The following is a 24505-nucleotide window of genomic DNA, read 5'->3' on the forward strand; positions in this document are numbered from 1 at the left end:
ATATCCTGATTTCTAGATTTCCGGTGTTTGTTTATTTATTACCTTATTTGTTTGCAAAAAATAATAGCAATTATGTAGTGAAAATTAAAATTTATTATATTAACATTTTAGTTTGAAAGTATTCAATTGAATTGGATTTATATGTCAAAATAGAAGCTATAAAATAAAAAGAACTTAATCTTCAGCTTGTGATAAGAACTAATTGTAAGGAATTAAAATAGTGAAATTTTGTATACACAAATACAATTTTCAATTTTATTACTCTCTATCAGGAATATTAAACATTTTTATAAACCATCTTTTATTATACTATTTATTAATGTGTCTAATAAGTTTTGCACTTTTATAAATCAAATATTCTTTATTGACTCCTTATCATTTATTCGATTTTGTTAAAATTTAACCTTCTTGTTTGTAAAAGTATTGATTAATGTCAAAATAGCCTTAACTGGATTTAATTAAATTGTTCACATGTTTTTGGTTTATTGCACATTTACTAGCCAAGTCAAGGGTTTGAATTTAGAAATTTACTGTCCTGATAACCCCTTTGCAACGGGTTACTAAAAAACGATGTGTAGTCTTAAAAAATTACAAACCATAAACTACACATGTAGTAAAGTTTTGTATTATTACATAAGCAATTTGGAAAAGTTAGTCGTAAAATATATTAGAAAAAATTGCACTGACCTTAGTGATATAAAGCACCAATACATATAGATATAAAATACATATGTATTATCATCATAAGGTCGTCAGTCCTAAAGCTGGTTGGACACGCACCTCCACTCTTTTTCCTATCCTGAGCTAATCTTCGCATTTTCTTAAAACTAGAACATCCCACATCCCTAACTATTTATGAACGGTAATCTAATCGAGGTTTACCTCTTCTCCTCTTAACCCCTGTTTCTGCCTCTAATATGTTACTGACTAGACCTTCATGCATGAGAAGGTGTTCTACCAACCTATCTTGCCTATTTCTTATTGACTTATGTATGTAGAGTCCTCTGTTCTTCTATTTTTTCTAATACCTTTTCATTTCTAACCTTCTCTATCCACGGTATCCTCATCATTCGCCTGTAACACCACATTTCAAACACTTCTAACCTTTTCTTTTAACAATCTTTTTTGAATTCCAAAATTAATCGTTCGCAAGCATAGTGACTTCTTTTTATTGAATACAACTCTACCCTGTGCTATCCTTTGCTTTATATCCCTACTACTCCTTCCGTCCTGACCTATCTGACTTCCTAGATACCTAAAATCAGCCACATCTTCTAATTTCTCGTCTCCTATCTTTATATTCGCTCTTTCCATTGCGTACCAGTATTTTTGTTTTACTTATACGTATTTATATGCATTAAAAATTATAAAAAAAAAATAGTCTCAGCTTTGAGCTTTGACAGACAAAAAACTTTGGGCTTTTATTCCTAGCAGCTGCTAATGATGGGCGGAGAGTCTACTCCGCAGGATAGGGCGAAAGACCCTCTTTAGCCTCCTAGGCTTCCCCACCTGAATGGATTTTATAAAAATTTCTTTAAAAACGGGGATGAATTCAAAATAACTTATTTGACGTTCTTGTAAAAATAGATACATTTCAATTACTAATTATTCTGAGAATCAGTTGTTGTTTGGAGACACGGAAATCCCGATGGAAAAAAATTGTCATCCGAATCGTGGTAGTCTATCTCTAGATGTTCTAAGCGGATGTTTCTTGATATTTCGTGAACGCATTTGTACATATTTACTATGTGTACTGGTATATTGGTAAACATCATTTACATCAGGGAATTCACGCTCAAAGTTCATTAGTTTTTATCAAATCCAGAGGCTTTCCACGTGACGCTGGTGGTTTCTGCATTCGTTTTATCGTTTATTGGCATTGGCTCGGGCCGGTCTGGCTTAAGCCAGTTCGAGTTTGATGCGGCGTTGTCAGACAGCACTTCCACGAAAACGAAATTTTACGTAGTGCGTGGAATTGTACATCAAACTTAAGACTGCATGACACTTGCTCGAAGTATTATACGTTAGTAAGGTCGTTTTCTCAGTCAGTAATATGCCGTTGTAACCGGTGATCCACAAGAATCATGTTGCGGCCCTTTGCTATTCGTTCTCGTGTTGGTCGGGTACGAGGCGAGCTGACAATGCCGCTAATCTTAAGCACATGTTTCCGGTGTGTCGTTAATGAGACTATAGACTAGAGGCTACGTAACAATGCGATTTGCCCCACTCTTCTCGTGACAAAGTCATTGAATTGATAAATGTGATAGCAAGGCGACTGCTGCAAGCAACTTGGTTGCCAACTCAGAACCGTTTGTTCGTTAGAACGATGAGTGAGTCAGGCCGACGAGTACAATAAGTTCTCGATTCTCGATCCCCATCATCATCGTCATCGTATCTAGCCTCTGAGTTGTGAAACTCAGTGAATGTCAGTCAGTTAGTTGGCTTTTTGTTGCTTTTGCGCGCGTGCAATCTCGACCGCGTGTTCGTTCGTGTGGGCAGAATTTTTGGCCATTTAAACACGAGGTCACTGACCATCAGCGGGTTAAATCAACTGTGATATTATTATTAAGTTATAAACGTAATACAATTCGATAATCAAAATGATGCAAACAAGAATCGGAACGGTCCAGGTCCAAAAAATGACCGTCCTGGAGAGCGACTTTCCCGCATCGTCCATTCCTGATATCTTGGAGGACTTCCTGTTTCTATTCAGACATTTAATATCAAGGGTAGGTCCTGTTTCTTTGTTTTACTTATTATGAAAGGCATTTCTGAGAATGGTTTCGCGTGTATGTGTGTGTATGTATGTATAAAAGGAAAAGGAGGCTCGGCTATGACGTAGCGTCTCGCTAGATTCTATACGTACCAGCAACGTTATGTAATAGATGGTATGAAATGGTCCTGATTTGGCGATATATGACTAACCAATCTCCTAGAAGTGGAACATGTGAAAATATATTCAGAATTTGACCTACATAGATACATAAATCTGTTAGATATATTGTAACATTATAACATAATATACAGAGCCACTTTTAAAGCTAAAAATTATGAAGATTCAAAAAATATTTTCCGTTTCTTCGCCTTAGTTTGCATATAAGTGGAAAATCAAAGCCACTGAGGGTTGTAAGGTTATTACTCCAATGTAAAACCGGTTTTTTATTCCGATGCAAAACCGGTTTTTTGTTCCAATGCAAAACCGGTTTCGTATTCCGATGCAAAACCTGTTTTTTAATCCAATGCAAAACCGGCTTTTTATTCCGATGCAAAAGCAGTTTTTTGTTCCAATGCAGAACTGGTTTACCAGGCAAAAAAATAATTGAAGTGCCAAAATACGAATAGTTGTACGTATTTATAGTAATTTTATTTCAGGAAACAGTTTCTTTCATAATACAGTATTTTGAAAAGGGACAGTTCTATTTTAAATTTTTATCAACGAAAGCTATCGAGCTATTGTTCCATTGGTTTTTGAATTTAATTATTAATTCCCCGTTTTAGAAAAACATATCAACAAGTCGATAGGGAAATTCCGCGTATCATTTTTAAACGTTCCTTTGTTAATATTTATTACCGATTGTGTTCGATACCATTTTGCGTAATTGATAGTTCAGTTTTTCTTTTCCAACTGCACCACAAACAGTAAACCAATGTTTTAAATTGTACATGTACCATTTTTATTAATTTATTTGTATATGTAATACTGATTGTTCATCAAAAATTTTTTCAACTTGGAAATAATATTTTTCTTAAACTTACACATTTACTGAAACATGAAAGGGTATGTTTTTGATGATTTAGATTGCTTTACGTAGTTATTGATGGACAAATTTAAACTTTGAAATTGTAACGTTCAGAATTGACAATTTTTATCGTAGTGCGATAGCGTTAGTTACAGCTTTATTAAATAATCTATACATGTACATGTACAATTGTACATACATATGTACAAGCATATCTCTAATTGTAAGTAAGCGAAGTTCGTTTAAAAGGTTTGGCGTATATCAACCTTTAAAATGTGTACTTTGATTTGCTTGTACATATATCAATAATTCTTTTAATTTATTGATAAAAGTTGAATGCGGACATTTTCTAACTATAATAATTAGTTTACTGTGAGTTTGTAAAAACTCCTATTACCTACTTAAATAATAACTAAGTATTACACATTTGCTATTAGTAAATTTCTAATTGAACATGGTGGTGCATAATAAGGTATCTAGTTGGTAGTTGAGCAGAACGCCTTTTAATCTATGTTGGGGTTGATTTGCAATACTTCCAAATTCGTTCAATATTTACAATTGAGCGACCACCACCAGGCCTTTCTGATGTGTGTCTAGCATCCCTAACCATTCCCCTTTCTTCAAAACATCCTACCATTTTGGTATATACTACTTGAATCCTATGACTTTTATGTGTAAACTGAAATGGAGAAACATTAAAGCTACAAAGAATTATAATTTTTAGGGTTCCGTACGTCCGAATGAAAAACGGAACCCTTATAGGGTCACTTGTGTGTCTGTCTGTCAACAATTTGTTCTGAATCTATTGGATTGATTAAGTTGAAATTTAGTACACATATGAATTTCTGTCACTTAAATTTTGAACATGGGTTTTGCAAACTGTACCGTGTGACATATCAAATGAAAGGGCTTGTTGTAAGGGTCACAAATACATTTAATAATTTCAAAATAAGTAAATAGTTTTGAAGTTATTTAAGAAAATATATCAAAATTGACCGTCGTCCGCTTATCTCAGAAACTAATGAACCTAAATTTTTTTAAAAAATACAGAAACTAGTTCTTTACGTACTCATTACAGGAAAATTAATAAGTCTATGGTCTGAACATAGCGTGCTAAATCTTTCAACAAAACAATATTGTGCATACAAATTTAGAACATGTTTTTTTTTCAACTACAATGTTAAGTAGGTTCTCGGGTTAGGGTTCCGTACTTCCGAATGAAAATGGGAACCCTTATAGAATCACTCGTGTGTCGCTCTGTCGTTTTTTTTTATTACTATACTTCCTGCAACAACAATTGTAATTTACTATGACTTTGGACTATTGCCAATAGACAGCGTCATATATATGATGCAATCATTTGGATTGCATACAACTTACCTTGTAGTTTAATATCTAAAAATAGAAGATCAAACGTACCGAGTGTTCAGATATATTCCTTTAGTTTCCCTTGTTATAACAATGTATAACAGATATGGGCTACAATAGGTTTAATCCTATTGTGACCTATTGTTTTGTCTATTAAGCGTATGTATACCGAGTGTTTTAGTTCGTTTTTTAGGTGCGCTCGATTCGATTGACTTTTCACAGTATTCGTAAAGAAAAAAATTTTATTATTACACTGTACTGTGCTGTAGTGTAAGGCCCTGATGTGTTTAGCCATCGCTAAGAATAATATTTTAGTTGGATTCTGAATTAAATTTTGTATCGTCTTTGAAGTTGAACTTCTTAATAAGTAATTTTTCGATTATAGATTCTGCGCGTAATTTCTTCAGCGAAATTTTCAAAATATTCACAAATTTATTCTCAGTTTTAATTCAATTCTTAAGCAGTGTAAAGATATCGTTATTCATGCTATGACCTTTCAAAACTTTGACCCGCCGAGGGAGAGACTTTATAATACATCCGTATGTATCTACGCAATATAATCATATTGTAATCAATAATTTCTTGTCTGTTGCTGTTAATTGTCTACATATATTTAATACGTTCGTGTTTGTGTAATTTAAATCGACTAACTGACACTACACATATTAAAAGCATGGATACCACAGACTGTCCATTATTTATTATCTGTTTTATGCATATTTATACGTATATTTTTGTTATAAAAGATAAGACTTTATTCTGATAAGCACTAATTGAACATGTACTGTATTAGGAAGCGCTATTAAAAATGTACTTAAAAAAATGATTAATAACAGTACAGGTAATCAATAATGTAGATCGATAGAGAAATACATATTTTATTAAAATTAAAATAACTGCCAATGTTTGGACAAAGTGTTGCAGGTGTTTAACAAACAAAATTAAGATTAATGCATCTCTGCAAAGTATAGTATTTCACGTTAAGTTAATTTTTTGTCATTGTCTTTCGCTTCTAATGAGTACAAATGTGGAACAAACTTGATAGATAATAGTTATGTTCCAATTTCTTTTTGCCCTCAATACTTTAAAACTGAAATTCTTTTATATTCGTTTATCATAATTGTGTGATGTGTTGTTAAAATATATTTATGTGTGATACCTTTTAATAAGTATTAATAAAATATATTACCGTCACCGCACAGCTGTGCAAACTAATTAAGGAGGTATGCTTAATTAAAACTTTGAAAGTAATTTGGAAGGTTGGTTATTTTTGATTAGATAATCATGCATTTTAATAAGCAAAATAATTATAATTTTCTCGTAGTTTGGACTTCTATTTGAAACTGTTTTGGTTAGTTTTAATCCTGGGCAAATTCATACGAATTAGGGGTCTGTTTTATCTAATTATCCAAAAGAAGAATAATAATAATAATAATATAATGTTGTAATAAGATTCACTTAATTTAATAAGTTTTGATTACTGACCTGTCTTTTTTATTATTATTATGTATAATTAGTGTCTCAGTCTATTGTATAACCACATGCCTCTTATGAAACTTGGTGATTTATTCAGTTTAAAATACAGTAGGTCACATTGACGTCACTAGATTAAATTGGTAGACGGATATGAAGTGGTAATACACGGTGTTTTATTAAATTATCAGCTTAGCTCAGCTGTTGTACTTACCTGCCGACCTTGTTACTTCCAAGAGTGGAAACACTAATTCGAATTGTTCTTATTATTCAATTATTTGATGCCCTATAACTACTCTTTTGNTACCAGATGATTTTACCACGGCCGAAATGCAAAGTGGAATGTGGTGGAGACATTTAATGGCAGGGGGTATCGCGGGGGCCGTATCCAGAACGTGCACAGCACCTTTTGATAGGCTCAAGGTTTTTCTCCAGGTTAGTTACAAAAATTGAATCTTTTTGACACGATTTCGTGTGTACCATCACGGGGACTTTTTCTAAAAGTTTACTTTAATTTTTAATCAGGTTCAACCTCAAAGGCAATCGATTGGTGAAAGTTTGAGGTACCTTTTTCGAGAGGGTGGTGTGTCAAGTTTTTGGCGTGGCAATGGTATTAATGTGGTGAAAATTGCTCCTGAATCCGCAATCAAATTCGCAGCGTACGAACAGATAAAAAGGCTAATAAAGGGCGAACATCAATGTAATCAACGATGATCCTGTTATAGAATCTTTAGATTTTGAATGTTTCTTTCGTTGCCTTTTTTATTTATTAATTGTCAGAGACAATTCCTGTTTGGTATTACTCATTTTATAAAATCACTTGCTGAGTCATTTTCGTTTTAACACTAAAACCGATAATACAAGGTTCTAGTAACAATAAAAATTCATGATTACAACATTACGTTTATTGTATATATAGCTACAGAGAGGTTTATAATGTATATACTTAAGACAAATTTTAATTATGAAAATAGTGACACCCTGTAGAAATGATACATATATACAACACTAACATGGTGTAGCTACGTAATTTTGTAATTTTTAATAACATAAAAATGTAATCTCTGCAAACTTATGTCTTTCCGCCCTTTTGTTTGAGAAACTGTTACTATATTTTTGAAACTTTGATAATGAAGCCAAGTATAAGTGGCCATCCGCACCTACTACCTATAAGGTTTTTCCTTTTTTACATTCTTCAATGATTATGGAAATCTATTTCCTCTAACTTCACCTTGTAGGTGAATTATTTCGAGTGCGTTGCTTCATGTCGTTTCTTTTTTTTTTTTATTCGACGCCTTCGGAATTGTTATGGGGGTTATTGCAAGTTGAAGGGTGACGTCATGGTAACTCGTACACACATACATACATACATAAAAAAAGTGAAATGTAAATTCCACGATCAACTTGTTGCTACCTAAAACTTAAAACCTCGATTTCCCGAGGTCGAATGTGCTATTACATTCGCGTGGCTTTCTAATTGATAAAATGCCATCTGCTCAGTAATCGCAACATTTTGCGTAAGCATTTTTAGAAATCGTTAAGAAAAAACTGCCACTTCGAGACCTAGACATTTAATTATTTTATACTTACGTACATATAAGATGATCCTCAAGAGCGATCTTAAATTATTTCGTTTTGTAATTGAAATATCATAGCATTAATTAGCTATTAAAATTAGTATACATAATTAGATATTGATTCCTTAACTCGATTTCGTTACTATGATTTTCATGAATTTTTGAGACAATATTGAAATACAATGTTTTTCGTAGCATGCAGTATTATAATATGAATATAGGTAGCGTAACTTTCTCCATTTACATCTGCAATGTTTTCTAATTCACTTTTACTTGAATACATTAACAAAATAATTTCCTTACTATATTGTAAGTACTATACTTTCTATAGTCGAGCACTAAAATAGTATAGTTATACTTACATTAAAATTACAAGCAATTAATTAGTAATATTAATAAATATAGTACTACCTTCGTTTCCTATTTTTTCTATTGTAGATATCATTTGGTCGTTTTTACATTTAAAATTTAAATCCCTTTTAAGCCCCCATTCTGTCTCTTGTAGGTAAGAAATCTTATAGTCGAGATGGATCGTCGAAGATGGTTAAATATAGATCGGGCCCAAAAATTTACTATGCTTTGGAGGAAATTGAAACGGGTAACTTGTTGTCCTTGTCATATAACGTCTCTTTTTTTTTTAATACACCCTATTTTTAACAAATTCATCTACAATACACCAAAAGTATGTAATTCTTAAAATCACAGATTATAGACGTATTATGTGTACGTCGCATATCCATACGAATTAGTTAGAAAAACATTTACTGTGAATCCATACTATAAAAAATGACCAGTAGGAATTTAATTATCATATCGCGTGATTCAATGGAATAGTAATAAAAAAAAACAATAAATAAATAACCATTCAGAAAGTAAATAGTCGTAGTATTTAAACGAAAGCCTGTCTAGTTATTGAGTAAAAGACAACATTATATTTACAGGATGATGATGAAAATCTACAGTGGAATTCGATTCATATTTTTCCAGTTGGGTATATAGGTTTAGATTTTTTTCCCTTTTTCTATAACATCATCACAGAACATACCGAATGTGTAGTACAATTGCACAGTTTTTATTACCCTTGAAAAAATCTAACCTATGGTTAATGTAAGTAACTAATTCGTTTTTGGTACAATTTAATACTGGGTTTTGTTACTACTACAATAAACGTTTTGTATACATTTATTTGAGTGCTTGTAAATGCTTGAACGTCTGAAGATGCGATGTAAAATGGTCTGAAACCATTTTTGTTTATTTTTGACATGTTAATAACACCACGAAGCAAGTTGGAAAATAAAAAATTTTCTAATGACTTTTTTCTGCTTCAGTATCTGGACATTGGGGAGGATATGAATGTACCAGATGATTTTACCACGGCCGAAATGCAAAGTGGAATGTGGTGGAGACATTTAATGGCAGGGGGTATCGCGGGGGCCGTATCCAGAACGTGCACAGCACCTTTTGATAGGCTCAAGGTTTTTCTCCAGGTTAGTTACAAAAATTGAATCTTTTTGACACGATTTCGTGTGTACCATCACGGGGACTTTTTCTAAAAGTTTACTTTAATTTTTAATCAGGTTCAACCTCAAAGGCAATCGATTGGTGAAAGTTTGAGGTACCTTTTTCGAGAGGGTGGTGTGTCAAGTTTTTGGCGTGGCAATGGTATTAATGTCGTGAAAATTGCTCCTGAATCCGCAATCAAATTCGCAGCGTACGAACAGATAAAAAGGCTAATAAAGGGCGAACATCAATCACCCCTCAGTATCTACGAACGATTTTGTGCTGGGGCGTTAGCCGGTGGCATAAGTCAGTCTGCAATTTACCCCCTCGAAGTGCTCAAGACGCGACTGGCACTGAGGAAAACCGGCCAGTACAAGGGTATCGTGGATGCAGCTATCAAGATTTACACCAACGAAGGGTTGAAAACGTTCTACCGCGGCTACATTCCCAACATGTTAGGCATTGCACCCTATGCAGGAATCGACCTGGCAGTTTACGAAACGCTCAAAAGAAAGTACCTTAGTTCGCACCCTAGTGAAGAGCAGCCCAGTTTCTGGATGTTGTTGGCATGTGGGAGCGCATCCTGTACTTTAGGTCAAATTTGCTCGTATCCCTTGGCATTGGTTAGGACGAGGCTACAAGCTCATGGTAAGTGTTTTTTTCCAGTCCCTTTGTCCTAAAACCCAATTGATGTCCCCCCCCCCACAGGAATCCATTTTTGAAGCCATTCAAGTATTATATAAATAAAGGGATATTTGTTTATCTTTAATGATATGGAAAGAGTAACACTTTACTTTTGCTGACAAGGGTGCAAGGGTGTTTAAAATTGATGAAAAGCTCTGCATTTGTAATGCTTGAATGGTACCATTTTGTCCATAATCCTAAAGGAGATTATTTTGTATTCTAATTTATTTATTCTTGTTTGTAGCTGTCGTCCAACCGAGTATGGATCCGTCTTCTATGACGATGTCGGGGGTGTTCAAAACAATTTTACAGACTGAGGGGGTCGTCGGACTATACAGAGGCATTACTCCCAACTTCATCAAAGTCCTACCCGCAGTTAGCATTAGCTACGTCGTCTACGAGTACTCGAGCCGGTTACTGGGCGTCAATATGACGTGATGAGCCGGGTGTTTAGACATGAATTTTTTTATTTATTTATTTGATTAAATAAAAAGTTATGTGGAAAAGGGAGACCACGAAAATTGCAAGCAGCGGCTTCATTACGGATAGATATTTCTCAGTCTTTTAACCACACAATTCAACATTACTGACGACTTAACGACGAGTAAAAATAATGTAATCGATATACGTTACACCTCAATAATTAACAATGTAATAATTAATAGCTTGCGTTAATATTAACGAAGCCGCTGCTACTGCTGCTGCTGTTGCTGTTGTTGCATTGACATTGTGACTTCTCCCCCATTATATTCACATATATTTATTTGTACAGATCTTGTATCGATAGGCCTTAATGCTTGTTGTTGATGTTCGTTTAAACTAAAACAACGTTTTTTTTTTAATATAACATCTTTTATCTGCATAACGTTGGCTGTTTACAAGGGGGCCCATATACGCTTGAAAATTGAAAAGTTAACGAAAACGATAAGTTATTTTAAGGGTGCTAATGTTTTGAATGATAGGATAAAATTGGCAGACGTGGAAGAAGAAGGAGTGCTTTTTTATTATTAAACTGTAACTAATTTAAATTTGTTTCTGTTTGTCCATGTAAAAGAAAATGATCTTACGTTTTACATCCTTGAAGTTTTTCAGGAAACTATGTATGTACTTTAATTAGGAGTGTATTGAAAATAACCAGATTTTTTCTACTCGTTTCCACTTCATAAGTAATTAAATTATGTCAAACAGTAAATAAATCGTAATGGTTTTTAATACAGGTACCACAAAGTAAAACCACAAAGCTATAAATTTTACTACTCTTGGTACTTGTTTGACATAATTCGACTATTTTTGGAGTAGAAATGGGAAAAGATAATGACACTAACACATGTTGTTTATCATTTTCGTACACTTATTTATTACTACCACTAATATTTTTTACAAAATCACTTGGTGTAATACAAACATTCCTCTTACTAATTTAAAATTAACCCCGAAAGCGAGTTGTTGTGACTTGTCAGACATGCGTTGTAGTTTATGCTAAGTACTATTTATAAAAAGAAAACAATAATGTGGCTGTAAGACATTATTTTAATCGTTTATGGGCCCTGCAGAGTACTCGTTACCTTTCTTTGTTCACTTGTTGTCAAAGTACGATAATGTAAAGTTTAAGCAAATTATCTGATTGCAATTCCATGATATTAAGACGTCTGATATCAATAGGGTAATTAAATGATGTGATGTACTTAGTATTTTAATATAATGTATTTATTTTTCCTTTAAATGTATTTATACATGCCGAATAAATGATTAAATCTAAATAATCGATTATTTTCAATTGAACACAACAACATGAAAAATTGAAATGCAAGAGTCCTTTATGAAATGATTTGTGTCCAAAATTGGTACCAAGGGGTCACTGTGGTTGTTGTACAGGTTCAGAAAAAGGAGAGCCCTCAACAAGTGGTCGAAACCCTAACCTGGAAATCTTTCATAAAGTTTTGCAGCCCTGATGACTCAATTAGATTTTAAAGTGCAAGGAACTATGTAGGAAAGTATTGCAGAAAACAATTACATACAAATCTAAGTCCCGAAAGGTCTGGAAGTACATTTTCAAATACGTAAACCCTGCCTAACTCAGTTGTACTTGAAAAAAATAAATTGCATTATCTACAGACTTCCATGAACTTTTCTTGGGGTGTTCAAGGATGAAATAAAGTGTCCTGACCTTTTTTACAACACCATTGCCTAATATTTCTTAAAATAAGCTTTTCTTCTTTTATTATAGGTTGTAATAAACACAACTTATTTATTATACTTTTCAGATGTAATTACATAAAGAATAGCTCTAAATGAAAATATTTATTCAACTACAATATTGCACTAATGCTTTAATTATATTTAAAACGAAATCATCTTATTTTTGATACAATTAATTTTGACATGAATGTAAATGTAAACAAATGACGTCACACAATTAATCAAACTATAGTCTAATTAATGGCAATTTTTCCATAAAATCTGCATTCATTAATTAAATTCTCTTTAAATACTTCAGCTATTACACCAGAAACATTTCTAGTGGTTTATGGAAGCTTGAGGAGCATTTCTAGTGTGCAAACGTGACGAAACTTGCTACAAATATTTTAATTAAAAAAGATGTTGATCGTACTATACATAGGTCATATGTTGGCGCGAACTTTCGCGCGAAACTATGAAAATCGACCTTATATAACTTATGCTCTCCTAATACAAAATTGTGAAATTTTAAGACCGATGCGATTCTAAGATTTCCGGCGCATCCACCAAATTTGCATCATTAATTCTTAGTTTTTTAATGTAAAAGGTAAGTTGTACAGGGGTTAATTTTGACCGAAAAACAAAATATAATTTCATTTTTGGTCAAAAATAATGCAAACTAAAGCGTATTTAGATCATTTATTGAGTAATCTTTGATGTTAGATGTGATTTATTGAAAAAGTAAGCAAAACTATTCTGCCAAAGTTCGATTTTCATTCCTATACGTGGGTCGACCGTTACCGAAAAAAACCTAAAAAAACACCACAAATAATTATTTCCTGACAAAAATAAAGCCAGCGGGGGCTCTTTATATCATTTATTGGTTTATCTATATCATCAGTTATCATCTATCGATGAAATGAGCAAAAGTATTTGGCAGAAGTTCGATTTCGGTTCCCAAAAATAACCCATGTATAGCTACCTGTCGATTGTTTTTGGGAACCGAAATCGAACTTCGGCCAAATATTTTTGCTTAATTCATCGATAAATGATAACTGATGGTATAGATTAACCAGTAAATGATATAAAGAGCTTCCGCTTGCTTTATTTTTCCCAAAAAAATATTATTTACGGTGTTTTTTACGTTTTTAAGGTCAAGGTATAGGAATTAAAATCGAACTTTTGCAGCAAATTTTTACTAAATTCATTAATAAATAATATAAGAAATTCTGCAAACTTTACGTCTACAGAAATTAATATTATGATTTATTGAAAATTGTGACTTGGAATTGTTTTTAAATTTCAATTCTGTCTAGTACTTATATGTATTTTGTAGGTTTCCATTTTACTTCAGAACATTCGTTTGATAATAAAAAGAGTCGCTTTTACAAATTTCGTTTATTAATTAGATACGTTTAACATAAGAACAAGCGAAAGTTTTGGTTATATTATTATTTCGAATAATGTCTTGCGGCCTCTTTGTCTAGAATCCAGTAAAGTTCCCCAGAAGATGGCTGAACTCTCCCAGCTGGTAAATCTTCCTTATCTACCAATATCCTCTAGAAAGAAAAGTACATATAAATTAATTATGCATTTCCTTATAATTGGGTAACGAATAGATAACACTAAAGCCTAAAATAAAGAGTCATTTTTAATGTTTAATTTAATTCACCGCTTAAACAAAAGTGCATATTACATAGTTTTCCTAACATAAAAAAAAAACCAGTAGCTTCCAATATCATATGGGAGGGAGACTGACGATATTTGTGGTGGTGGTAGGTTCACCCGGGCCGGTAAGGTGTTGATGATGGACTAAAAAGGTCTGTATCAGTAGCGACTGAGCTACATCAGGCGTTGGTCGTGTATGTTATGGTAAGAGAGGAAACTAAGGGGATAATTACTTGATGTAATTGTTCTCCTGGATTTAAGCTAAATAATGATCTCGAGTGCAGGCGTCTTTACAATGAGTTAAGGTTAGTGATGATTCCAGGAAGGTGACCAGAAGGCAAAGTCCCTCCTGGGGAGTACCGCGTAGATTCAGCAGAAAGACTGTGTATTTTGGAAGATTTAGGAATAGTTTACAACTTACGATTTAGCTTTGCATTAGAGAGAATTTAAATGCTTTCCAGTGCGTCTACATTAATTTTGGCAACTTATAACCATCCTTGAAAATATTGCTTCGCAGTGCGTTGATTGACGAAAACTTATATTAGAACTGAAAAGCTAATTGATGAAGAGCTTCAAGAAGAATTATATGTAGAAAATTAAACAAAAATCACAACTGCTGAGCTACATCAGGCGTCTCTTCTCTAGGTTGAGAATGGAAACTAACGGGGAATTACCTGACGTAATTATTCTCCAGGATTTAAGCTAAGCAGTGGCTCCGATTGCAGGCGTCTTTGTTGAATCCAGAGGGGTGATATAGAGGAAAACCCCCTGGGAAAAATCAGAAGAAATGGAAAAATCAACTCTTCTCCTGAACCATCCAGAAACTATTGCTTCGCAGTTAAAAACTGTTAATTACATAAAGACTGAAAAGCCAATTGATGAAGAGTTTCATGAAGAATTATATGTAGAGAATGAACCAAAAACCACAACGATGAAGTTAGTAAAAAGTTTTTGAATGGGTACAATGGTAGATCAAAGAAAATGTCGTTTTAGCAATTAGAAGTCTCTTTAATAAGTTTTGAGTTTCAAGAGTCTATATTAATATTAATGTCACCAAAGCAGGCTTGAGTAAACGAATTTCAGAGATGGTTTACCTTTGTGAATTTCAAAAACCTAAATAGGTACATACCTTTACCATATCTGCCTTTCCTTCCCCAGCAATGGCAAAAACTGCAACTCTGGCATTGTTGATTACTGGAAAAGTGAGGGTAACCCTTTGGGGTGGAGGTTTGGGCGAATCTGTAATCGGAGCGACCCAAACTTTGTTCTCGTTTAAAAGTTGGTGCCCGGGAAACAGGGAACATGTGTGGCCATCTGGGCCCATGCCGAGTAACAACATGTCAAATCTGGGTAGCAAACTGCCGGGAAAGTACTCTGCCATCTGACGAACGTAATCCTTGGCTGCTTCATCAGCTGATCGAATTAAAAAATAATGAATCATTAAAAACACCGTTGCCAGATAGTTCAGCATGTGTTTAAAATCAAAACAATTACAATATAAAGTAACATATGCCATGCGGCATTATAAAACTACCCTTAAATAATATGTTGAAGTCCCCCTCTGAATATCTGCCTTATTGTTGTACCTTTTTCTCATTATTATATCACAATGATATGAAGGGTTAAAGTGGTATTTGCGCTAACACAGGGTTAAGAGAAACTAAATCTGACAACCCTGAAAATATATGTAATTCATTCACCTGAAACTCCTTGTTTTATTCGTACGAATTGATCCTCTTTGAGATTCACTTTTCCTATCAAATTCTTCTTGTACGTTCCGAACGTGGATTCGGGATCATCTTCAGGAACAACCCTTTCGTCGCAAAAGAAAAGTTTCCATTTACTCAAATCCGTCTTTAATTTTGGGATCGCCTCGTTCAAAAATTTCACTACCGAACCACCTGTAAAAGAAACGATTTGTCATCTATAAAATTCATATTTTTTAGTTATGTTAAAAACAAATAAATGACCTGATAATCCCACTTTGAAAGTCCCATCTCTTGTGATCGATGTATTTGAATTATTTTCCAATATAGAAGCAAGTTTGTTAATCAATTCGGTTTCGTTTTCTGTTACAATTACAGTCATCGTAACAAAAGTTGTTAAGAAATATACGTAGGACACTGTTATCAATAAAAAATTGAATTTGCTTTTGAAGTACATACATACAGTTTGGCTTATCTAATACTTGTATTACATCAGTCGATATAGCAGAGTAGTCACCTGCGACCTTGCTATAGAGTGAATGAAAAATCAGCTGGAAGAAATCATACAACAACAACTCAACAACAATTATGTAATAGTTTAATATCAATTTAAAGCAGCGGCGTAGACAAATACTTAAAAAAGGGAAATTAAGTATAAGTTATTGACCTAAAAGATGTAGTTTTAGTAACTTTTAGGTGTTTGCATCATTTCTTAAAGCAATTAAACTCCTATCCGTATCGCTTTAGTAATATTTCTTAAATGAAAATAATATTTTTGTATATATTTACGTAATTTTAACAAAAAATTTGGCACAGCGAAGTGCACCCTCCAACGCAGCGAACATGACTAACTCAGGAATGCGGAATTAATTATTTAAAAGCAGTCTGCAGGATCCGATTGGTTGCCTCATGCGGCGCCAACTTACCAGCCAATAGGAAATTAGGTCAAATTGCACGTGCCGCTTCGGAATGCGCTCACAAAAAAGTAATTTATGTAGGCGCCACCACTTGTTTTTAAAATACGGATTTTTATGCACTCCAGAAAAAATTAATAATTAATATAACAAATATATTATAGACGACACCCTGTACGTTCCACATTAACTGTACGTATTAATGTTGCATTCCCCTACCGTCATAACACAGGTCACTTAATGTTATTATTTATTGATAAGCACAAAACTCGTTCGTTGCCTTTTGAAGTTACCTAGTTTTTCCGGGAGCATTGTCCGGTCGTCTTGCATCCCCCATTTCACTTACCTTTCGTTCTCAGTCAGAATAATGTCAATACAGCGTCAATTTTCTTCATTAAGTATACAGAAGAGAATTGGGTCAGTACAACAACCCCTAAGTAATAATAAATATTATCATCAAATGGGACCTACCATGAATTAAATATTCAAGTATTGAAAAAGTTTAAACAATCTAGAATATATTTCAATACATTTCAACCCTATAACAAGCGTTTTTCGTGTTCTCGAAGGTGGACCCATTCTAGGTCACTGAACCACTTCAGTTTTGATAAACTTTTAATTGGTAAAATAAAGTTTCTTCTTCAGGGAGTTACAGGGGGTGTTTTGTTTAATAATAACTTCGACGCAGTGACATATCAAACATCGGCTAGTAATAAAGTTTTTATTTTATTTACGGTGAGGATATCGTGAAAGAAAAACCAATGTTGTTATAGACTGTCACGCAATTACACAATCAGTGTAGTACCGCAAGGTGGGTGAGAGGGGATAATTAACTGGACCCCGACAGGTGTATACCTACTCTGGACCCCAATTTCATACGTATCCAGGTGCGTATATATCCCTTGTACTTAGTTAATGTATAATTCATTAACTTACTGCCTTTATAATTAATAAAACGTACACAGAAAATCGATAAACTACCCTCTAAAGAAAACCTACTTATTTCTTTTCGGAAAATATTCGATTTTTTCGGGATTCGTCAGATCGGCCACGTGTCAGTCTGTCTGTGGGTTTGTCATAACATTTCTTCTTGAATTAACTAGCGGGTTGAGGTTCGAGGGATGTTTGAGGGTATTTTAATTAATTATGTAAGTACATAAAGACACAAATACAAACTGAAATGTAATGTAGGTATTAGAAAAAGGACTCTTTTTTGGGATTTGTATAAAATTAAGAGATTCCCAGAATTGTTTTCTACCTACTTGCTAAATAAATATATTACGTAGAAATCGATAACTGGAACCAACTGTTCTGGCTTTCGTTAGGGAAATAATAAGGATGAGGGTTGTTATCCTTTGCTCTAATTCATTATAAAGCACACAGCAAGAATTAGTGCGAATAAAACGAAAATCCTATCGCTTAACTGTACGTTTCTCCTTTATTCAAAAAGGTCTGAGTGTTTTTTATCGTATATGTATTTCGAAGAAAAATTGAGCATTCTTAACCTTTATTACATCTTAAAGAAGGTTTTCTTGTTCATTTAATGTGGACACATAAATTACAATCCAGCAAACGAAAAAAACTTCCTAGAAGGACGAAGGAAATCAAGTCTTCGTCTTCCAATAACTGACTATTATTTTAGAAGAACGAAACTTTTTACATTCGTTAAGAATTTAGGTGATGCCTAAAACTGAGCACTGGAAAAATGCAAAAATTGAAATTTATGAACTTGATGGAGGAAGTAAGGTTAGTTATTATTCGCTATATATATCCAGGTATGGTATTTTTAAACGACCTAACTTTTAAATTTGAAATATCAGACACCTTTAAAGTTCTGAAGTCAAAGAAGGTTTTCAAGGCCCTTAAATCTTATTTGTGCTCATTAAATTCATCTAGAAGCAGCAGACCAAGTAAACTAGCAACAATAATAAAAACAAAATTAGTTTTCTACAATTCAAACAGTTGAACAATAAAAAAATAATTGAAGAAAGTACAAACAAAAGCATCATTCAACAAATGAAACAGTTGATAACAAAAATACATCTCAAAACAGGTGAAGAAAGTGTTTTGTATGTATTTTTGTTTTAGTTATGTACTTTTTTCATAAAAGTGTCTTTTATATCGCTGTTTTAAGTAGGTAAATGAATTTATGCGATGGTTGATGCAGGGTGCATTATCGGTCAGATGTAAAGTTCGCCCTTTCCTCTTATAACGTTGAAATTGGCGCGAGTTCAGGGACATTTGACGATACCACTATACGTATTCTACCAACGCAGACGTTTCAGTAAATTAATTAAATGCAAGCGAAACACGGACGATATCAAGCGACGTTGCGCGGCGTCTTATAACGACGACGCAGACGGGGACTCCGCGACGACAGACAGGATGGCGCAACTAAGGACGCTTTAAAACAATGGACTTTTTAGATATACCGGGGTTGATAATCACATTTATGTACTTTTTAGTTTCTAAACCCAAAGTTTAGGTGCTCACACCCTGTATCTCAACAGTATCGTCAGTGGACAAAGGATTAATATTTTATCTGTTATAAACTGCCACTTGGGGGGTCACCAAACAGGCGAAAGTTGGGGGGTCATTGTTCAATTTACCAAAAAAATTATTGATAACACCTTGTATAGGTATATGTGTTGTACGGTAGACTTATGAAGGAAGCGTCCGCCACAGGCATCGTTGTGGCTGACGGCGTCGCGGCGAGCGTCGGTGTTAGACGTCGCGCTTACCTGCCTCTCCCTACCTGTGTAGCGTACTATGTAAGCGGTGAACGTGCTTTGTGTGTATGTGTAAATGAAGGGGTGGCATGTGTGGGTGTTTGATTCGTGATAGCGTCGCGTCGGCCGCGACAAATTTTTCGATGCAGTCGCGTGGCACACTACGATTCGCGCCCTCGTTACAACGAAAGTACTTACGATGATAACAAATGAACGAAGACAGATTGTTTGAAATTTGCGGTTTTTGTTTTTTTTTGTGCGCTGTTCAGTTTTTTCCTGCGGCAGGTAAATAAGGAAATAAATAATTGACAAGTGTTCTAAAGATGTTGAAGAATTTTTTTTTTGTTATTGAAAATTGAGTTCAAAGTTTTGGTCACCAAGAAAGTACAAAGGTATTTTTAAAGATTTAAAATTTTTTATTGTAAAATAATAAATTGGTCATGAAAATTACCAAGATAACCTCAAGATATAACATTCGTAATATTCTGGAATCCCAAATTCTATGGATAATCCGGCCGTTTTAATTTTTTCGGTTTGACTAGTTAAATTAAAAAAATAGTGTTCAAATGACTAGTAACCAAAAAAACGATTAAGAACATGTTTAAGTGCACATATTTATTTGAAATTCTTAGAAGATGTGAAATGGATATCCAACTTAAAACAACTTTACGAAATATCTACATTAACACAGAAGAAAAGTATAATCAACAAAAAAGGTAAGGGAGTGAATCTAATTCGATATTTTTTAATAGGAACAAACTAGAAATAAATAAAATTTAGAAATAAAAAAAAAATGCTACCAAAAAAAAATTTAAATATGTTTGCGTACATAACGACCTACTAAATAAAAAAGTATGACACAATAATTAATTTACGAACTTGATGTGCAAAAATATTTCATATTGTAATCGTCATTACTATAGAGAATATTCTAAATTTGCAACGAGATTTATTTAAAGCACTCAAATTACAACTTGAAGTGTCATGACGTATCAGATCTTAATGTAGATTAACACGAAGTTCATCAGATTAATTCGTTGAACAAATCAAGTCGTTTGTGATCATCGGGTGACGTATAAAGGATACGCTTATGGCCTGATGTTAATAAGTAGGACGAATATCAGAATGTCACTGAAAACGTATGCAGAAATGGATAATGGAGTATAAAATTGGATTATCGTTCTCGAGAAATACAGTTCACTTCGTATACATAGATATATATGCATGTATCTGACTAATCAATAGGACAGACTGACAGACATATATACATACATACATACATACATACGTATAATTGTTTACGTATATGTAACCGGCACGCATAACCCTCGATGAATTTTTTAAAATGCCGAAAAGGATTCATCAAACAGAATTAAGGCTTAAGCACCCATGTAAATTTGACCACAAACAAAAAAAAAGGTTCTATACAATCCTTGCCGAACCCTTTGGAGTTGAGTTTCAAAATATCCTTCCATATTTCTTGTATACATCATAAAGGAAACTTCAGGTATTTAGGTCCAAAGGGTTAGCCTGGACGTCGATGAGTAAGTATCTACTAATAAATATTTTAATTTCAAACAATAAAGGTAAGAGTGAAGCAATAATATTTTAATGCATACTTAATATCTCCTGTAGGGATAGATACACAGGGGCAAAAGATTAGTATGCTTTTAGATTTGCAGATGATATAGCAGTATTAGCATCTAGCAAGGAGGACCTAGGAATAGCTTTAAATAAAATGGAAGCGGTACTGACAGATCAGTACTGTATGAAAATAAATAAAAGTAAAACGAAAATACTGGTATGCAAGGGAAGAAAAAGTAGGGAAAGAACGAATATAAAGATAGGAGACGAAAAATTAGAAGAAGTGGCTGATGTTAGGTATCTAGGAAAGTCAGATAAGGCAGGACGGAAGGAGTAGTAGGGATATAAAGAAGAGGATAGCGCAGGGTCGTGTCGCCTTCAATAAAAAGAAGTTACTTCTGTGCCCGCGAATGTTAATTTAGAAATTCGAAAAAGATTGTTATAGGTGTATGTTTGGAGCGCGGCGCTGTACGGGTGCAGAACAAGGAGGTGGGTGCGGCGGAAAAGAAAAGGTTAGAAGCGTTCGAAATGTGGTGTTACAGGCAAATGATGAGGATACCGTGGATGGAGAAGGTTAGAAATGAAGAGGTATTAGAAAGAATAGAAGAACAGAGGACTCTGTGGAAGTCAATAAGAAGAAATAGACGAGATAGGTTGGTAGGACATCTTCTCAAACATGAAGCTCTAGTCAGAGACATATTAGAGGCAGAAACAGGAGTTAAGAGGGGTAGAGGTAGACCCAGGTTAGATTACTGTTCGCAAATAATTAAGAGTGTGGAATGTCCTAGTTTTAGGGAAATGAGAAGATTAGCTCAGGATAGGAAAGAGTGGAGGTGCGTGTCCAACCAGTCTTAGGACTGACGTTCGTATAAATTTATAAGCAAAAAAGAAACAGATCACTTACGAGAGGTGTTCAGGTGTTCGCTATAATAGGTAGGCACCTACCATTTGAGAATAAAATTTATTTTCTTTCAACGCGATCTTCACGCTGACGTCTCCCTTATTTCGCTCTTTATATGAATGTATTTTTTTTACCCTTTACATTCAAACATTTTCCGGCAAGGGAAATAAAGGACTATAAAAAAAGAAGCATTCACGTCACTGTTTATGTCCAATGACAGTGCGTCGTTTTTTTTTTTTAACGTCAAAACAATTGGCTACAACGAGAATATTATTAAATAAAAAGTGAGACAGAAAGATTATTTATATTTTGAAAACTGTGAATACAATGCGCAAATCGTTTTCAAAAAGAGTAACGACGGCGTGGTATCATTAAATTCGGCTTGAATGTTATGTTCCGGCAGTATAGAAAGTAATAAAAAATGTTAAAGGGCATTTTATCAACAGGGAAGGGTGCTCTTCGTAGATAGTACTTTCGAAGTGTTTATTTAAGCTTGCCGTCGACATTATAACAGTTACCTCATTTTTGAAGAAAAGAAGTCGACCGATTCATAAATTCACAAAGTCTAACATAAACCTGATAAACTGATGTTAAAACAGTAGAAATACGTAAAATTTTCTAAAATAAAAAAAGGAACTTGACAACAAACACAAACAATAACATAACAATTTTCACTAAACTTCATTTATTTTGTTACAAAACAAAAACCATAACTTCGACATATTGCATAAATTAATTAAAGCTTCACTACTTACAAAACAAAAACCATAACATGACGTTTATAGTGGAAAGTTTAATTATTTTGTATAGTATACATTCTCATTCAATCGAACACCCTATTTTAGTTTTCGACGACAATTTTTCATTCCTATTTAATTAAACCATCATTAAGGGTCTCGATTGTTGAGTAATGAAGGGCATTATTTGAAAGCGTACCGCCAGCGAAAAAGAAAGTTTCATTAATTGGTCACAGTGTNCCGATTGTACCTCCCAAACATCCTTAAGGGACGACGTGTTTAAAGGCGCAAGGACCTCCGTTTATTAACGTAAATAATCTTCCTTTCTGAAATAGGGAGATATGTGGCGAAGAATAATAAATAATAATTTAAGAAGAAAATATCTATAGTTTATTGACTAAATATATTTTAAATAATTACGACGAATATTTTTCATCAACAACACGATTCCGGCGGTTGTCGTTTATTCCAAGTAACCGTATCTCTAATGTATAAATTACATAAAAACAGGATGAAATGATCATAAAGAATGCAACTTTACCTTCCGGACTAGTATAATTCGTGGTGGAATCAGTTGAACAACATATTGAACAGCTTAATCACAAAGTGCACATTTAGCTTATTTATAATTAAAAAAACGTATTGCTGTAACGAGTTTGCAATTTATTTCAAAGGATTTGTCAGAAATGGTAAGTACCCATTATTATTACAAAACAAAAACCATAACAATTGCTAGGATATAGTCTTTTTTTTTTGAAACCGTAATAGTTATTCAATTTTTATTGTCAAAATTATCTGTTTATTAAACACATTTCGTGATTATGAAGATTCATCCAACTTTAGCGAAGCATTTTCAGATAACGAAAATCGCAACTATGAAACTACGAAATTGGTTTGTTATTGATTCATTAATTCATTAACGACAAACGTTTACGCTTACCTACAATAAAGAAACACCAACTACACCAACGATAAATGTTTTATTTTTAATGATGGAACACTGTTGCTGCTCATATTCCTTTAATATTTTAATACCGTCCCACCCATTGCGGAGACACTTTACGTATATAGTTACCACGTAATGGAAATCAATATTATAACCATCATAAATTCGCACGGGAACACTTAGGTACCAAAATGTTAATATTATAATGATACAACTGAAAAAAATGTACTCGAAATGTTTTAAGGATCAACTTTTCAAAGGACAATTGCTGAATTAGACAAATATAGCACATCACTGCATTAAAGTCTGGAATTGCAAATAAAATAATAATTGTATTACATGTGTTATTTGTATATATAAATATATAAACGAATGTTATAATCATGTGAAACTTTTATTCATCTGTTCACATTCTGTGTTACATGAAAGGATAATCTCGATCTCGATATGGTCATCTGGCAGGATTTATCACCAAGATGATGATTTTTGTAGACTACCAACTTCAAAACTACTCAAAAAAGAAAATGATCCGATTTCTGCTACAGTAAGGAACAATTTTGAAGGCTCAGTTAGAACAAAATCAGAGTTAATTTCGAATTAAGGATGTTTGGGAGGTATGTCAAAATGCTACGAGACAAATAAAAATTTGGAAGAACGTTCCTCATTCAATTCTAAAACTCCTATAAAAATTACAAATCGATTCACTAAACCGTTAAAAAGTTATTGAAATTTTAAAAAATTGTAATTTTACACGTCATTTTATGGAGATTCGTTAACCGAACAGATTAAATTTATTTTTA

At 33.5% G+C, this 24505-nt stretch overlaps 3 protein-coding genes across 7 annotated transcripts in view; 2 read left to right on the plus strand and 1 right to left on the minus strand.

Moving 5' to 3' along the window:
* Positions 1 to 10982, plus strand: part of LOC108744178 (calcium-binding mitochondrial carrier protein SCaMC-2) — a 20844-nt gene extending 9862 nt beyond the window's left edge. Inside the window, exons 1-5 of one of the 5 annotated variants that reach the window (XM_025976730.1) lie at positions 8673 to 8756; positions 9100 to 9265; positions 9487 to 9645; positions 9736 to 10306; positions 10587 to 10982. In XM_025976730.1, coding sequence (XP_025832515.1) covers positions 9257 to 9265; positions 9487 to 9645; positions 9736 to 10306; positions 10587 to 10780 — 933 coding nt within the window. In that variant the 5' untranslated portion in view covers positions 8673 to 8756; positions 9100 to 9256 and the 3' untranslated portion in view covers positions 10781 to 10982. Of the gene's footprint in view, positions 1 to 1894; positions 2730 to 6891; positions 7017 to 7106; positions 7276 to 8668; positions 9266 to 9486; positions 9646 to 9735; positions 10307 to 10586 lie in introns of those variants that run through there. The other 4 variants (XM_025976727.1, XM_025976731.1, XM_025976729.1 and 1 more) reach the window with 4 other exon arrangements.
* A 2921-nt stretch (positions 10983 to 13903) lies between these two features.
* Positions 13904 to 16443, minus strand: LOC108744196 (6-phosphogluconolactonase). Its single transcript, XM_018479845.2, has 4 exons — positions 16159 to 16443; positions 15889 to 16089; positions 15318 to 15601; positions 13904 to 14079 (listed from the first exon to the last, which is right to left on the minus strand). Exons 1-4 carry the CDS (start codon positions 16349 to 16351, stop codon positions 13972 to 13974), a joined length of 786 nt encoding a protein of 261 aa, XP_018335347.1. The 5' UTR covers positions 16352 to 16443; the 3' UTR covers positions 13904 to 13971.
* Positions 16444 to 23370: 6927 nt separating this feature from the next.
* The window catches only part of LOC108744179 (SLIT and NTRK-like protein 6), a 4560-nt gene continuing 3425 nt past the window's right edge, over positions 23371 to 24505 (plus strand). The window contains exon 1 of the mRNA XM_018479806.2: positions 23371 to 23448. Coding sequence (XP_018335308.2) covers positions 23446 to 23448 — 3 coding nt within the window. The 5' untranslated portion in view covers positions 23371 to 23445. The remainder of the gene's footprint in view (positions 23449 to 24505) is intronic.

Source organism: Agrilus planipennis, unplaced genomic scaffold (genome assembly GCF_000699045.2).
Source record: "Agrilus planipennis isolate EAB-ADULT unplaced genomic scaffold, Apla_2.0 scaffold13, whole genome shotgun sequence".
NCBI classification, from domain to species: Eukaryota; Metazoa; Arthropoda; class Insecta; order Coleoptera; family Buprestidae; genus Agrilus; species Agrilus planipennis.